General features: G+C 52.2%; 2 protein-coding genes across 11 annotated transcripts in view; both read left to right on the top strand.

Moving 5' to 3' along the window:
- Positions 1–2,749, top strand: part of SIK3 (SIK family kinase 3) — a 252,127-nt gene extending 249,378 nt beyond the window's left edge. For all 10 annotated transcript variants that reach the window (XR_010147689.1, XR_010147688.1, XM_016922035.4 and 7 more), the window contains 3 exons: positions 553–685; positions 1,606–1,776; positions 2,531–2,749. Coding sequence is in view for 8 of the 10 variants with exons in the window: in XM_016922035.4 (XP_016777524.3) it covers positions 553–685; positions 1,606–1,763 (291 nt within the window). In the remaining 2 variants the exon portion in view is untranslated. The remainder of the gene's footprint in view (positions 1–552; positions 686–1,605; positions 1,777–2,530) is intronic.
- A 7,440-nt stretch (positions 2,750–10,189) lies between these two features.
- Positions 10,190–12,061, top strand: APOA1 (apolipoprotein A1). Its single transcript, XM_054662727.2, has 3 exons — positions 10,190–10,467; positions 10,655–10,811; positions 11,401–12,061. Exons 1-3 carry the CDS (start codon positions 10,425–10,427, stop codon positions 12,002–12,004), a joined length of 804 nt encoding a protein of 267 aa, XP_054518702.1. The 5' UTR covers positions 10,190–10,424; the 3' UTR covers positions 12,005–12,061.
- The last annotated feature ends 1,515 nt before the right edge of the window (positions 12,062–13,576 follow it).

Below are 13,576 nucleotides of genomic sequence, written 5' to 3'. Positions count from 1 at the left end.
TTGTATTTTTAGTAGAGATGGGGTTTCACTGTGTTAGCCAGGATGGTCTCGATCTCCTGACCTCATGATCCACCCGCCTCGGCCTCCCAAAGTGCTGGGATTACAGGCATGAGCCACTGCGCCCAGCCCAGTCACACTTTAAGTGCTCAGTAGCCACTTGTGGCTACTGGTTACCATATTGGACAGGACAGAGAACATTTCCATCACTGCAGAGTGTGACTGGACGGTGCTGTCCTAAGACAAAGTCCCAGTGGAGATGGGGATAGGTCAGAAACCTGGTTTTAGAAGGCCATGTAGGTGTCAAGATGTCACCACCAGCTGAGATTTGCCACATCCGCCCCACCCTCAGCCCCCCCACTGGGCAAAGCCAAGGAGCTTCCCACACTGTCGCTGTGGAGCACCCCCTTTGTGTGGTGCTGTAGAGGAAGGAGTCTGGAGTGGGGCCCTGGGCTGTCTTTTGCCTGGGCTCCTTCAGAAGGACCGGCTGTCTCTAGGGGTTGCCTGAGAGTGGTGTCTCGTGTGCTTATTTCTTCTCTTAACTGTTTTCTGCAGGTACAGCTGGATAACTTGCCAGGAATGAGTCTCGTGGCTGGGAAAGCACTTAGCTCTGCCCGGATGTCGGATGCAGTTCTCAGTCAGTCTTCGCTCATGGGCAGCCAGCAGTTTCAGGATGGGGAAAATGAGGGTGAGGAGCCTTATGCATGGGGCACTCCAGAGAAGTTCCTGGAGGGACCTCCCTCCATCTTCCGTAACTGCTCCTCTCTTCCGTAGGAAGAGCTCATGGGGAGGTAGAGCCACAGCATCCCACAGGTTCTGGACACAGCCCCTTTCCCCACTGGTCTTCCCTGAGTGCGGGTGTGTAAAGGAGGTGTGGCTTCTGGCCAGATGGCACAGGGCTCTCCCATTCCTGTCTCTCATCTCTGTGACGATATGCCTTCAATCACTTTTTCCAGTTCTGCTTAGAGGGCATCAGGTCCTAATGGCACATTTCTACCTCTCCTTGGAGCCAGTCAAGGGAGGGTGTCATAACAAATAGGCGTAGGCCTTGGGCGGGGCAGGTCTGCCACCAGTCCCAAGGCTGTCCTTTTCAGGCTCTGCAGGTGAGGCACTTGACTTTCTGGACCCCGAGATCCTCATCTGTAAAGTGGCAAAAACGATAGAGCCTTTATCCTGCATTGTGCCCTGAGGGCTGGCTGGCTTAGTGAGTATCAAGTGCTTAGCACAGTGTCTGGAACACAGACAGTGCCCAGGAATGGGTGCCTGCAGGCAGTAAAATTATTCTCCCTTTCACTCTTTAAGAGGTGATCCTTTCTGAAGGAGTCCTCTATCTTCTCTCACACTACAGTAGTTGATCTTACCTAAGGATGGGAAAGGGTAAAGGAAAAGGGAAAAAAGCGGAACAGGTAGAGGAGAATATAGGAAGAATCTTGGCCCCCGCCCATCGTCACTCAACACCTTGAGGGCCTGCTGTGAGCTAGAATTCAGGGCTGGGAGTCAGGCTGTGGGATGCTCGACAGGTTGCCTTCAATTCCTCCTCTCTCTCCCCCTTGCTCTCCTAGTCCCCCAGTTCCCTGCCAACCTCATACGTTCTTTTTGGTCTTGCAGAATGTGGGGCAAGCCTGGGAGGTCATGAGCACCCAGACCTGAGCGATGGCAGCCAGCATTTAAACTCCTCTTGCTATCCATCTACGTGTATTACAGACATTCTGCTCAGCTACAAGCACCCCGAAGTCTCCTTCAGCATGGAGCAGGCAGGCGTGTAACAAGAAACAGAGAGTGAGTGTCACCCTGGCCAGAGCCAAACCAGCCCTGTGGCCCAGTGCCTGCTCCCGATCCCATCAGGAGCTTCAGCCCATGTGTTGTGGTGGCCAGTGCAGTCGACAGTACCACGCCTCCCCTCGTGGCCTTCACAGTTTCTTGCTTTTCATTAACGACGCTGCTAGTTTTAGGGCGCGAGGTAGGGGTGGGGGTGTGCAGAAGAAATGCTAAACACAGTCTCTTGGTTCGGTTATGGGAATAAGACACAAGACTCGCCGTGTGTTACAGGTGCTCTAGCCTTCATAGCGACAGAAGTGAGCTACGGCTCCAGAGGATGCAGGTGACCTCCGGTCAGCATAATGAGGAAAGGAGGAAGTCCTTAAACTCAGTCCTCAAAGACAAAACCTGGCAGGAAAATATGTCCAGCCATATTTTTTAAGGCCATACAGAAGCAAGTGGCAGGATATTTCCAGATTAGGGAAATGTGTGATGAGAGGCCCATGGTAGAAAGAATGGGGAAATTGGCTTGTTTGGCTGGAGTAATGCAAAGAGTACACAGCAGGCACCATTGGTTGTATCTGGAAAATCCTTGACAGAAGAGGCCTGATAAAAGGGAAGCCACTTGGCAAATCCACATCAGAGCCTCAGTATGGCAAGCTACCTGAACACCTGAGGGAAAGTAAACCCGTTGCATTTTTTAAAAGGTTTTAAATGGAATATTTGAGCCTTTCTCTTTTCAAACTAATTCTCCTCTGTGTCTGCTTTATTCCAGGTTTTGTGTACAGCTTGGGAATGAAAAGCTTGATTGTAAACCCACAGTATCTAGCAGCGTTGCGCCAAATTGCCCTTGTGTTTCTCTCCACCCAAAATATCACAGCTGCTTTCCTCACATTTGGTTCATCCGTGTGCTGTTCTTTTGGGTTCTGAGAGGGTTTTGCCATGTTTGCTTGTATGACCAAGTCACCAAGGAAATAAACAGGAAGGAAATCCATGTTCTCCATCTTTTGTGAAAGTATATTTGAGTTGGTGGTTTTTTGTTTTGTTTGGGGGTTTGTGTTTTGTATTGTTTTTGGTATGTTTTCTTCCAGAGGTGATATACTTTCTTTCTTTTTCTTCCTTTCTTTTTTTTCTTTCGTTCCTTTTTTGAAACAGGAGAGCAAAGCAGTTAGAGTTCAGAGGCCAGCGGCCTCAGGGCCACTCCCTCCCTAGCCTTCATCAGCAGAGCACCCTCCATCCCCCTGCATTGCTCTTCTGTGAAAGCAAATACTAAAGGATGCCATCCTCTGGAATCCTAATGGCAGGCAAAGGGAGAGAGGAAGGGTGACGGCTTCTGGCACTTAGAAAACAAAAAGAACAAAAAAAGAGAAACCCCCAAGCCTGGAACGCAGAGAGGTCTTTACTGCTGGGATCCACGGAAAACATGTCTGTCCCAGCCAAGATCATATGAAGAGTTTGGCACGGAGGCTGAGAATGACCTGGCATAGATGGTTTGCCAGTTAGAATGTCTCAATTTGAGCCTTTGCTTTTGGTGGATAACTCAGTTCCCCTCTTGTAACCTGGAAAGTTGGTTGCCTTTATCATCCTGCTGGTTTTATCCATGGACTGAACACCCAACATCAGTGCACTATGCTTTCTATGGCATCTTTCATTCTCATTTTATACTGTGCTATAAAAAGGATTGTTTCTCCATATATATATTATATATGTGTGTATATATATAATATATATATATATATTTATATATATATAATATATATATATATATATGCTCTCCTCTTTCAGCCTCTTTGTCACAGGGAAGAAGTGTAGGAGGTTGCCTTGGGCCCTGCCTCTCTCCTAACCTCCTCTTCCCCACTGGGTACCCTCAGCCCCTATATTTTAATTCTTGATCATGTAGAAATTGTTTTTGGTAAATGTTGATATTATTGTTATTATCATTATTAATAAAGAGAAAAGGAATTTTTGTTTAAATGAGAAATGTTTAACCAGATTCTGTTCTATTTGAATTGTGACTTGCACCTTTTGTTCAAAGTATTTCCTTTAGGCATTGTAATTGTGAACAGCTCTTACTTGTGCCAGTGACAGATGCAGTGGTCTCCTTTCCCCAGTTGAAGCAGTGCATACGCAATAGCTATTGTTTGTGTTATCTTTATTTCTCTTCATTGTTAGAAACCAAAGTCTTCTCTGCTGGCTGGGGCTGAGAGAGGGTCTGGGTTATCTCCTTCTGATCTTCAAAACAAGAGAGAGACCTTGAATACACTGACTCTTCCACCCTTTTTTTTTCTGGGAAAGGAGAGCAAGAGGTCCCGAGTCCCCTCCTAGTCTTTCATCCTGAATTTGCACAGAGGAAAGCGGGTGCCCGGCATGGCCATCCTGATGTTGCTGGCGGGATCCCCATGCACCTTGTCCTTCTCCACTGATACTGGCAGCTCGGCTTCTGGACCCAAGATCCCTTGAGTGGAATTCTGCAGTGCAAGAGCCCTTCGTGGGAGCTGTCCCATGTTTCCATGGTCCCCAGTCTCCCCTCCACTTGGTGGGGTCATCAACTACTCACCAGAAGGGGGCTTACCAAGAAAGCCCTAAAAAGCTGTTGACTTATCTGCGCTTGTTCCAACTCTTATGCCCCCAACCTGCCCTACCACCACCACGCACTCAGCCTGATGTGTTTACATGGTACTGTATGTATGGGAGAGCAGACTGCACCCTCCAGCAACACCAGATGAAAGCCAGTGAGCCTACTAACCGTGCCATCTTGCAAACTACACTTTAAAAAAAACTCATTGCTTTGTATTGTAGTAACCAATATGTGCAGTATACGTTGAATGTATATGAACATACTTTCCTATTTCTGTTCTTTGAAAATGTCAGAAATATTTTTTTCTTTCTCATTTTATGTTGAACTAAAAAGGATTAAAAAAAAAAATCTCCAGACTCAAGTTGCTAAGACCTTTTGTCCTGCCTTTTGTCCTTCCTTTTGTGAGGCACTTACTTACAACTTGGTTACTTAGTTGGACAGCAGGAAGTTGTGTAGATAGGAGCCTGATTGTGTTCTTAGGCTGATAGATTATTTGCCTGTGGTTTGGAGTCTACTTGGAAGAAGCCTCAGGTAGGTGGGAGCTGGAGCAGTGGAGGCTGGAGAGGTCTCCCAGGCTAAGGGTGGGGCTTTGAGTGACTTAAGAAACTCGCATTCTCTAGAAGCCTGAACTCTGCTTCACACTGTGTCCCTGGGCACCCAGCTCGGACTCTGCCCTGTCAGAAGGGAGCATTTGAATTTGCTGGGCCAGGTGGAAAACAGCTTCCTTGAAAGGGCACTTTTGAAGAGTACAGGGAAGGATCCTTAAAGAGTGGACACAGGCTGGACCCTTCATGACGTGACCCCCATTGGCCGAGTGAAAGGATAGCCAAATAAGTATTTGGAAAGAAAGGGAGGGGCCTGGCATGGCTCACGCCTGTAAATCCAGCACTTCTGGAGGCCGATGCGGGTGGATCATCTGAGGTCAGGAGTTCAAGACCAGCCTGGCCAATGTGGCAAAACCCCGTGTCTACTAAAAATACAAAAATTAGCCAGGTGTGGTGGCAGGTGCCTGTAGTCCCTGCTACTCAGGAGGCTGAGACAGGAGAATGGCTTGAACCCAGGAGGCAGAGGTTACTGCAGCAAGCCAAGATTGCACCACTGCACTCTAGCCTGGGTGACAGCGGGATACTGCATCTCAAAAAAAAAAAAAAAAAAAAAAAAAAAAAAAAAGAGGCGGAGCAGGGGTGGAATTTTCCTATAGTTTTCTCCTTTATCCCACACCTGAACTCCAAAGGGCAGGGTAGAGTTTCCAGCAAGTTTCCAGGCATGGCTAAGAGACAGGTGGTTGAAGGTCTTCTATGAAGAAAGCTTACTGAAGCTGGAAAGACCATCTGAGTTCACAGAAGGAAGAATGAGAGGAGGGAATTTAGAAAGCCTTCCAAGCTGGGCATGGTGGCATGCGCCTGTAATCCCAGCTGCTCAGGAGGCTGAGGCAGGAGAATTACGTAAGCCCAGGAGTTCGAGTCCAACCTGGGCGACATAGCAAGACCCCCACCTCTACAAAAAATAACCAGGCTTGGTGGCACATGCCTGTAGTCCCAGCTGCTCAGGAGGCTGAGGCTGAAGGATCATGTGAGCCCAGGAGTTTGAGGCTGCAGTGAGCTGTGATCGCACCACTGCACTCCTGCAAAGAGAAAAGAAAGATTTCAAGTCCATAAGGGCGGCTAGAAAGTTGCTGTAGGGCCATTTAGATTAGAGAAGAAAAGAGCCTTCTCAAGAAGGGCCTTCTAAAACTCCTCTGAGTCTGTATACGCTGTCATGCAAGACTAGGCGAGTCTCTAGAACCAAACAGTGATAATACCCAGATGCCTTCCAGCAAATTGTAGCACCTGTTGCGATAGGTGCCACTCCCTCCTAAAAGCAGCCAGGGTGCCTTTGGACCAGAGGTAGGGTGAGCTTTTGTAGGCAGCAGGGCACTGGCTCCTGGATACAGACTGGAGAGCTTAGCTCCAGAAAACAGGAGCCATGTTGACAGAAAACCGTGCTCTACACAGTTTTCTTTCTGACTTTGTGCCAGCCCCCACCCCACCCCAACTGCAAAGATCAAGAACTCAGAGGGCTACTGTGCTTCCCTCCTGCTGATCAAAGATGAGCTCTGTACTGGCCTTAGTCTTTTCCAAGCAGGAGGGCAGGAGAGAATCTTGCATAGCTGGCTACGGTGCCCCACCCAAGGGTCTAACTTGGGGCTCTATCACAAGAGCCGCAGCAAAGTTGCCAAATAGGAACTACTGGGGGTGGGGGTCCTGTCTCCCCTGCTCAGTCACCACCTCCCCTCCCTAACTCTCATTCTGGCTCACACCACGTGCTCCCAGAAGAAACGTTCTGAGCAGGGGCTGGTATGAGACTGCCTCCCCTCCCAGGACCCACTCCTCCCTATGACCAGGCTGGTGACCCTCCCTCTAGGGTGCCAGTGCCATTCACTGAGCAGATGTTTGGCAGGTGTCTGTTATGTGCCAGACCTAGCAGGGGACAGAGTCCTCCCGATACAGATGGACCAGTATGTTTGGACATAAATTGTGAAAGGAGTTGCTAATCTTTCTGTGCAAGATCCACTCTTGCGGTCACTGCCAACACTCCTACACATGTCAGGGCATCCAGGGCCAGGACTTGGTAACCCTGTTCAGGAGCAGTCGCTCTGGAGACTCCCAAGACGAGGGAAAGAAATGGGTGGAAACAGGGGCCTACATTGTGGGCCCCGCAGCCACTAAACAGTCCAACCCGTGGCCACTGAGTGCCTTGAACAATGCCTGGCTGGACCCTGAGTCTGAGTGTGTCATCAACCCAGTTTGTTGTTGTCGTTGTTGTTGTTATGTATTTTTCCATCAGCTCTGTCCAGAAAGACTTCCTTCCTTTCCAAAATATTAATAAAGGGGGCTTGGACTAGTTTAAGCCAAATACCTTGCAATAAAATGGAGTAGCCACCCTGGTGAATAAGTATATTTAGAAAAGGAAACTGCCTGCTTGGTAAGATGCTGTTCAACAGCACCCCCTATCCTGATGCCTCGCAGTCCCCGAGCCAGGAAACTGAGAAGTCCCTGATCAGACTGCAAAGGCTGCAGGCTCCGCAAGGGTGCAAGGCCACCCTCAAAGAACTAGAAGCCAGGCCTCCCGATTCCCACCCCTGCCAGCGCTAAATAGTAACCGCTGAAGGATGCAGGGCAGCTGTGAGCTGCAGTTTTCCCACAGGCAAAAATCACAAGGGTAAAATCTGGCCTCCAGCCTTATAGGGATATTCTAAGTTGTGAAAGTGCTTTGGCCACTAAAGAACTGCGCAAATGTTAAATACTAGGTTTAGCCATAACGATCATTTTAGTAACAAACCAAAGAGAAGGGTGAAACACTGGCAAGTATCTTGGAGTCCAACCAGTAAGCTTCTGAGATTCCCTCATGTGCTGACTGGGACAAACTCTTCCCCCCAAAAGAAAAGATGCTCTCTTGGCCCGAGACACCTGTGAGCTGTCCCAGCAGGGGACCAGCCACCTTCCCACTTTCTAAAGCTACAGACAGCTGGGATGGTCAAGTAGGCAGCCCAGGCTGATGGCTCACCAAGGCCACCTCCCTGTCTACACAGTCCCATAGACATCTGGGGCCACTTCAGTCCTAGAAAAGATGTTCCATATCTCAGCAACTGCAAGTCAAGGACAAGCAGAGAGATGTGGGACTGCTGCCTTCATGCCTGCTGCAGAAGCTGAGGTCTCAGATCTGATAAAGCAAGTGTAGTGGGAATAAGGGAATACATTACCAGAAACTGGGATTCTAGAAAACAGAATAGTACTGTTTACTAAGTGCTAGGTACCTTTCTAACAGTTTTGCATATATGTTCAAATTTCATGCTTAAAACGATACAAATGTATTATCTTACAGTTATGGAGGACAGAAGTCCAAAATGGGTCACACTGGGCTAAAATCATGGTGGCAGCAGAGCTGTGCTCCTGGAGGCTGCAGGGAAAAATCCTTTGCCTTCTCCAGCTTCTAGGGAAGGGTTGCTCATGTCCCTCAGCTCATGGCCCCCTTCCAGCAGTCACATGAGTCTGATCTCCACTGCCATCCTCACATCTCTTTCTCTGACTCTGAGGCCACTGCCTCCCTCTTGTATAATTAAGGACCCCTGTGATGACAATGGGCCCACCTGGAGAATCCAGGCCAACCACCCCATCTCCAGGTCCTTAATCACACTAGCAAAATCTTTTTTTGCCATGGAAGGTAGCAAAGCCACAGGTTCCAGGGATGAGGCTGTGGACATCTTTGGGGAGCGTTATTCTGCTTGCCACACAGTAACCCCTGCCATAACTCAGGGCGATGGCATATTCTATCATTATCTTCAATCAGAAACTGATGTGTGGGGAGGTGATGTATCATAACTCATCCAGGGTCAGGCAGCTGGATTTGAACCTGCCTGACCCTTAGATTTGAGGTTTTCTGGCTCCAGAATCTTCTCTGAAGTGAAAGGCATGAGGCCGACCACTCCCTGATCTGGTAAACAGAGATGTCGGCCTGGTTTCTAGTGTTAGGGAGTTTCCTGGAGTGATGGTACAGGGTACATTTCTGCCCTGCATCCCAAGTCCAGAGACTGGGTTCTAGGTCCAGCCTTGCTTCTAACTCCCTGAGAGATGACAGCCTCTGGGCAAAGTCCCTCTGTGCTCTTCAGTCTCTTCATCTGTGAGATGGTGGCCTGGGGAGAGGCTGGAGTGATGTCACAGTTCCTCTCAGCCTGCATCACAGGCTCTAGGACTCAGGTCCTATCAGTAACCTGCTGGGGGAGGTCTGGGCCTTCCAGGAGAAACCTGACAAGATGGTGCTGCAAACACCAACAGACACACAGCACTTTACATTCACAGGCTGTCTCAGGGGCCTCCAACAACCCTGACCATTCTTGCCCCATTTTGCAGATAGAAAACCGAGGCTCAGAGAGATTATATAACTTGCCCATGATCTTCCTCCAGCAAGATGGAGGCCAAGTGAAATGAGAAAGCAGGTCTCCTGCCACTTCCTTTGCCCAGAGGTCTTCTCCCCACACCAGGGCTTCCCAAGGGCTGAGATCCAGTCACACCTGTGCGTGATCAAATATAAGTGTGAACAATGCAAAGGGAGACGTCTTCAATCTAAGGGGCTTCAATTCTGTAATGTAATTCTGAGATTATGCCCTTTTTTGTTAAAGTCTTTCCTTTTTGAAGTGATGGTCACTGTAGATGGTGAGGGTTTTTTGGAGGCGGACAATATCTTTACATGACAAAATTAAACGTTGGCAGCTCCGAATTGATCTCTGGAGTGTTTTGAAATGCAAGAGGTCTCCGAAACCTCAGTCTGGGAGCCATGGAGGGCTCTCCCCTCTCCCCAGGTTTACCAGTTTGGGAGGCTTGGAGAGAGGCCTGGAGGACCTGCTGGGGACTAAAGAAGAGCACTGGTGGGAGGACAGGGCGGGGGAAGGGGGAGGGGAGTGAAGTAGTCTCCCTGGAATGCTGGTGGTGGGGGAGGCAGTCTCCTTGGTGGAGGAGTCCCAGCGTCCCTCCCCTCCCCTCCTCTGCCAACACAATGGACAATGGCAACTGCCCACACACTCCCATGGAGGGGAAGGGGATGAGTGCAGGGAACCCCCACCCCACCCGGGGGACCTGCAAGCCTGCAGACACTCCCCTCCCACCCCCACTGAACCCTTGACCCCTGCCCTGCAGCCCCCGCAGCTTGCTGTTTGCCCACTCTATTTGCCCAGCCCCAGGGACAGAGCTGATCCTTGAACTCTTAAGTTCCACATTGCCAGGACCAGTGAGCAGCAACAGGGCCGGGGCTGGGCTTATCAGCCTCCCAGCCCAGCCCCTGGCTGCAGACATAAATAGGCCCTGCAAGAGCTGGCTGCTTAGAGACTGCGAGAAGGAGGTGCGTCCTGCTGCCTGCCCCGGTCACTCTGGCTCCCCAGCTCGAGGTTCAGGCCTTGCCCCAGGCCGGGCCTCTGGGTACCTGAGGTCTTCTCCCGCTCTGTGCCCTTCTCCTCACCTGGCTGCAATGAGTGGGGGAGCACGGGGCTTCTGCATGCTGAAGGCACCCCACTCAGCCAGGCCCTTCTTCTCCTCCAGGTCCCCCACGGCCCTTCAGGATGAAAGCTGCGGTGCTGACCTTGGCCGTGCTCTTCCTGACGGGTAGGTGTCCCCTAACCTAGGGAGCCAACCATCGGGGGGCTTTCTCCCTAAACCCCTGTGGCCCACCCTCCTGGGCAGAGGCAGCAGGTTTCTCACTGGCCCCCTCTCCCCCACCTCCAAGCTTGGCCTTTCGGCTCAGATCTCAGCCCACAGCTGGCCTGATCTGGGTCTCCCCTCCCACCCTCAGGGAGCCAGGCTCGGCATTTCTGGCAGCAAGATGAACCCCCCCAGAGCCCCTGGGATCGAGTGAAGGACCTGGCCACTGTGTACGTGGATGTGCTCAAAGACAGCGGCAGAGACTATGTGTCCCAGTTTGAAGGCTCCGCCTTGGGAAAACAGCTAAAGTAAGGACCCAGCCTGGGGTTGAGGGCAGGGGCAGGGGGCAGAGGCCTGTGGGATGATGTTGAAGCCAGACTGGCCGAGTCCTCACCTAATATCTGATGAGCTGGGCCCCACAGATGGTCTGGATGGAGAAACCGGAATGGGATCTCCAGGCAGGGTCACAGCCCATGTCCCCTGCAAAGGACAGACCAGGGCTGCCTGATGCGTGATCACAGAGCCACATTGTGCCTGCAAGTGTAGCAGGCCCCTTTCCCTTCTTCACCACCTCCTCTGCTCCTGCCCGGCAAGACTGTGGGCTGTCTTCGGAGAGGAGAATGCGCTGGAGGCATAGAAGCGAGGTCCTTCAAGGGCCCACTTTGGAGACCAACGTAACTGGGCACCAGTCCCAGCTCTGTCTCCTTTTTAGCTCCTCTCTGTGCCTCGGTCCAGCTGCACAACGGGGCATGGCCTGGCGGGGCAGGGGTGTTGGTTGAGAGTGTACTGGAAATGCTAGGCCACTGCACCTCCGCGGACAGGTGTCACCCAGGGCTCACCCCTGATAGCCTGGGGCGCTGGGAGGCCAGCCCTCAACCGTTCTGTCTCACCCTCCAGCCTAAAGCTCCTTGACAACTGGGACAGCGTGACCTCCACCTTCAGCAAGCTGCGCGAACAGCTCGGCCCTGTGACCCAGGAGTTCTGGGATAACCTGGAAAAGGAGACAGAGGGCCTGAGGCAGGAGATGAGCAAGGATCTGGAGGAGGTGAAGGCCAAGGTGCAGCCCTACCTGGACGACTTCCAGAAGAAGTGGCAGGAGGAGATGGAGCTCTACCGCCAGAAGGTGGAGCCGCTGCGCGCCGAGCTCCAAGAGGGCGCGCGCCAGAAGCTGCACGAGCTGCAAGAGAAGCTGAGCCCACTGGGCGAGGAGATGCGCGACCGCGCGCGCGCCCATGTGGACGCGCTGCGCACGCATCTGGCCCCCTACAGCGACGAGCTGCGCCAGCGCTTGGCCGCGCGCCTTGAGGCTCTCAAGGAGAACGGCGGCGCCAGACTGGCCGAGTACCACGCCAAGGCCACCGAGCATCTGAGCACGCTCAGCGAGAAGGCCAAGCCCGCGCTCGAGGACCTCCGCCAGGGCCTGCTGCCCGTGCTGGAGAGCTTCAAGGTCAGCTTCCTGAGCGCTCTCGAGGAGTACACTAAGAAGCTCAACACCCAGTGAGGCGCCCGCCGCCGCCCCCCTTCCCGGTGCTCAGAATAAACGTTTCCAAAGTGGGAAGCAGCTTCTTTCTTTTGGGAGAATAGAGGGGGGTGCGGGGACATCCGGGGGAGCCCGGGTGGGGCCTTTGGCCCTGGAGCAGGGACTTCCTGCCGGATCTCAACAACTCCGTGCCCAGATTGGGCGTCTTAGGGCCAAGATCGACGTTGGAGGACCTGCTGGACGCCTGGCTGCTTACGAGTGAGGGAGTAGAGTCTGCCTTAGCAAGGCTCAAGTAGAAAGGAAGTCACAGCGGACCAGGCACAGCCACAGACAATCCAAGGCCAAGTGCCCTGAAAGGGGCTCAAACAAGGCCTGCAGCCCTGTCTGAGGCGGGCCAGGAAACAGGGTTGCTTTAGCTGGGAGCAGTGGGTTCCCCGTCCCCAGAGGTGTGTCCGTATAGAGCCTTCACCAGCCCAGCCGCTGTCAGCGGGGCGGGACGGAGCGGGGCGGCCTCAGGGAGCCACTGGGATTGGGGTTTGGTCCCGGGTGCAAGTGAAGCGCTTGGAGTTTGCGCCTGTCCTCCTTTACTAATTCAAAAACCTCTCAAACAGACACTTCCCTTTTCTTCTCACAAGGCCAGTATCCCCCTCCCACTACTCTCATCCCACCCAGAAACAGCCGCGGCTTCCTCAGGCACAGCAGTGGAAGCCAGTCCTCCACCCACTGCGGCTCCGTGCCATGCCACCCCCTCTTTCTGCCAGCCCTGGCAGAAGCTGGCCTGAGTAAGAAAATTCACCACCACCTCTTGCAGGTACATTTTTATTTCCAAGATGCTCTCATATCTGTGCTCTCACTGCATCCTCCCTTCCCCACATCCTGGCTAGATTGCCATCAGACGCAGAGCATGGATGAGGACACTGAAGCCTGGACCTGTGACGTCGCTTGCCCGGTGAACAGCAGGATGGGCTGGGCAGCGCTTTTTAGACCCTGCACCCCTGGCCATCCATGATTATTGAAAAGAGTGTGCGGGTCGGGTGCGGTGGCTCAAGCCTGTAATCCCAGCACTTCGGGAGGCTGAGGCGGGCGTATCACTTCAGGCCAGGAGTTTGAGACCAGCCTGGCCAATATGGTGAAACCCTGTCTCTACTAAAAATACAAAAAAAATCAGCTGGGCATGGTGGCTTGCACCCGTAATCCCAGCTACTAGGAAGGCTGAGGCAGGAGAATCGCTTGAACCTGGGAGGCAGAGGTCACAGTGAGCCGAAATCATGCCACTGCACTCCAGCCTGGGCGACGGAGCAAGACTCCAGCTAAAAAAAAAAAAAAAAAAAAAAAAGAGTGTGTGGCCTGGCACTCAAGTTCACATGGGTGTGCAGGCATGCCTGTGTATTCTCACATGACCTCCCTGCTCACGGTCCCTCCTTGCACTCATGTCTGAATGTCCCCGCGTGCACGCACATGGCTTCACAGATCTGGGCAGTGCCTTCCCTACCCTCTCTCTGCAGGGCCTTTTGCCCCCTCATGCAGGCCCCTGGATAATCGGCCCCATCCCCATGTCCCCATCTCCAGTGTATCTTAGCTACCCTAGGTAAA

The sequence above is a fragment of the Pan troglodytes genome, chromosome 9 (genome assembly GCF_028858775.2).
Source record: "Pan troglodytes isolate AG18354 chromosome 9, NHGRI_mPanTro3-v2.0_pri, whole genome shotgun sequence".
In the NCBI taxonomy this organism is placed as follows: domain Eukaryota; kingdom Metazoa; phylum Chordata; class Mammalia; order Primates; family Hominidae; genus Pan; species Pan troglodytes.
The sequence above is the reverse complement of the archived record's forward strand: the minus strand, read 5'-3'. Positions and strand labels throughout refer to the sequence as shown.

Bases quoted from the DNA above. Each gene is read 5' to 3' on its own strand.
- APOA1 (XM_054662727.2), top strand. From the start codon at position 10,425: ATGAAAGCTGCGGTGCTGACCTTGGCCGTGCTCTTCCTGACGG. The intron at 10,468-10,654 runs GTAGGTGTCCCC...TCCCACCCTCAG, and splicing joins GGCCGTGCTCTTCCTGACGG to GGAGCCAGGCTCGGCATTTC. The intron at 10,812-11,400 runs GTAAGGACCCAG...CTCACCCTCCAG, and splicing joins GCCTTGGGAAAACAGCTAAA to CCTAAAGCTCCTTGACAACT.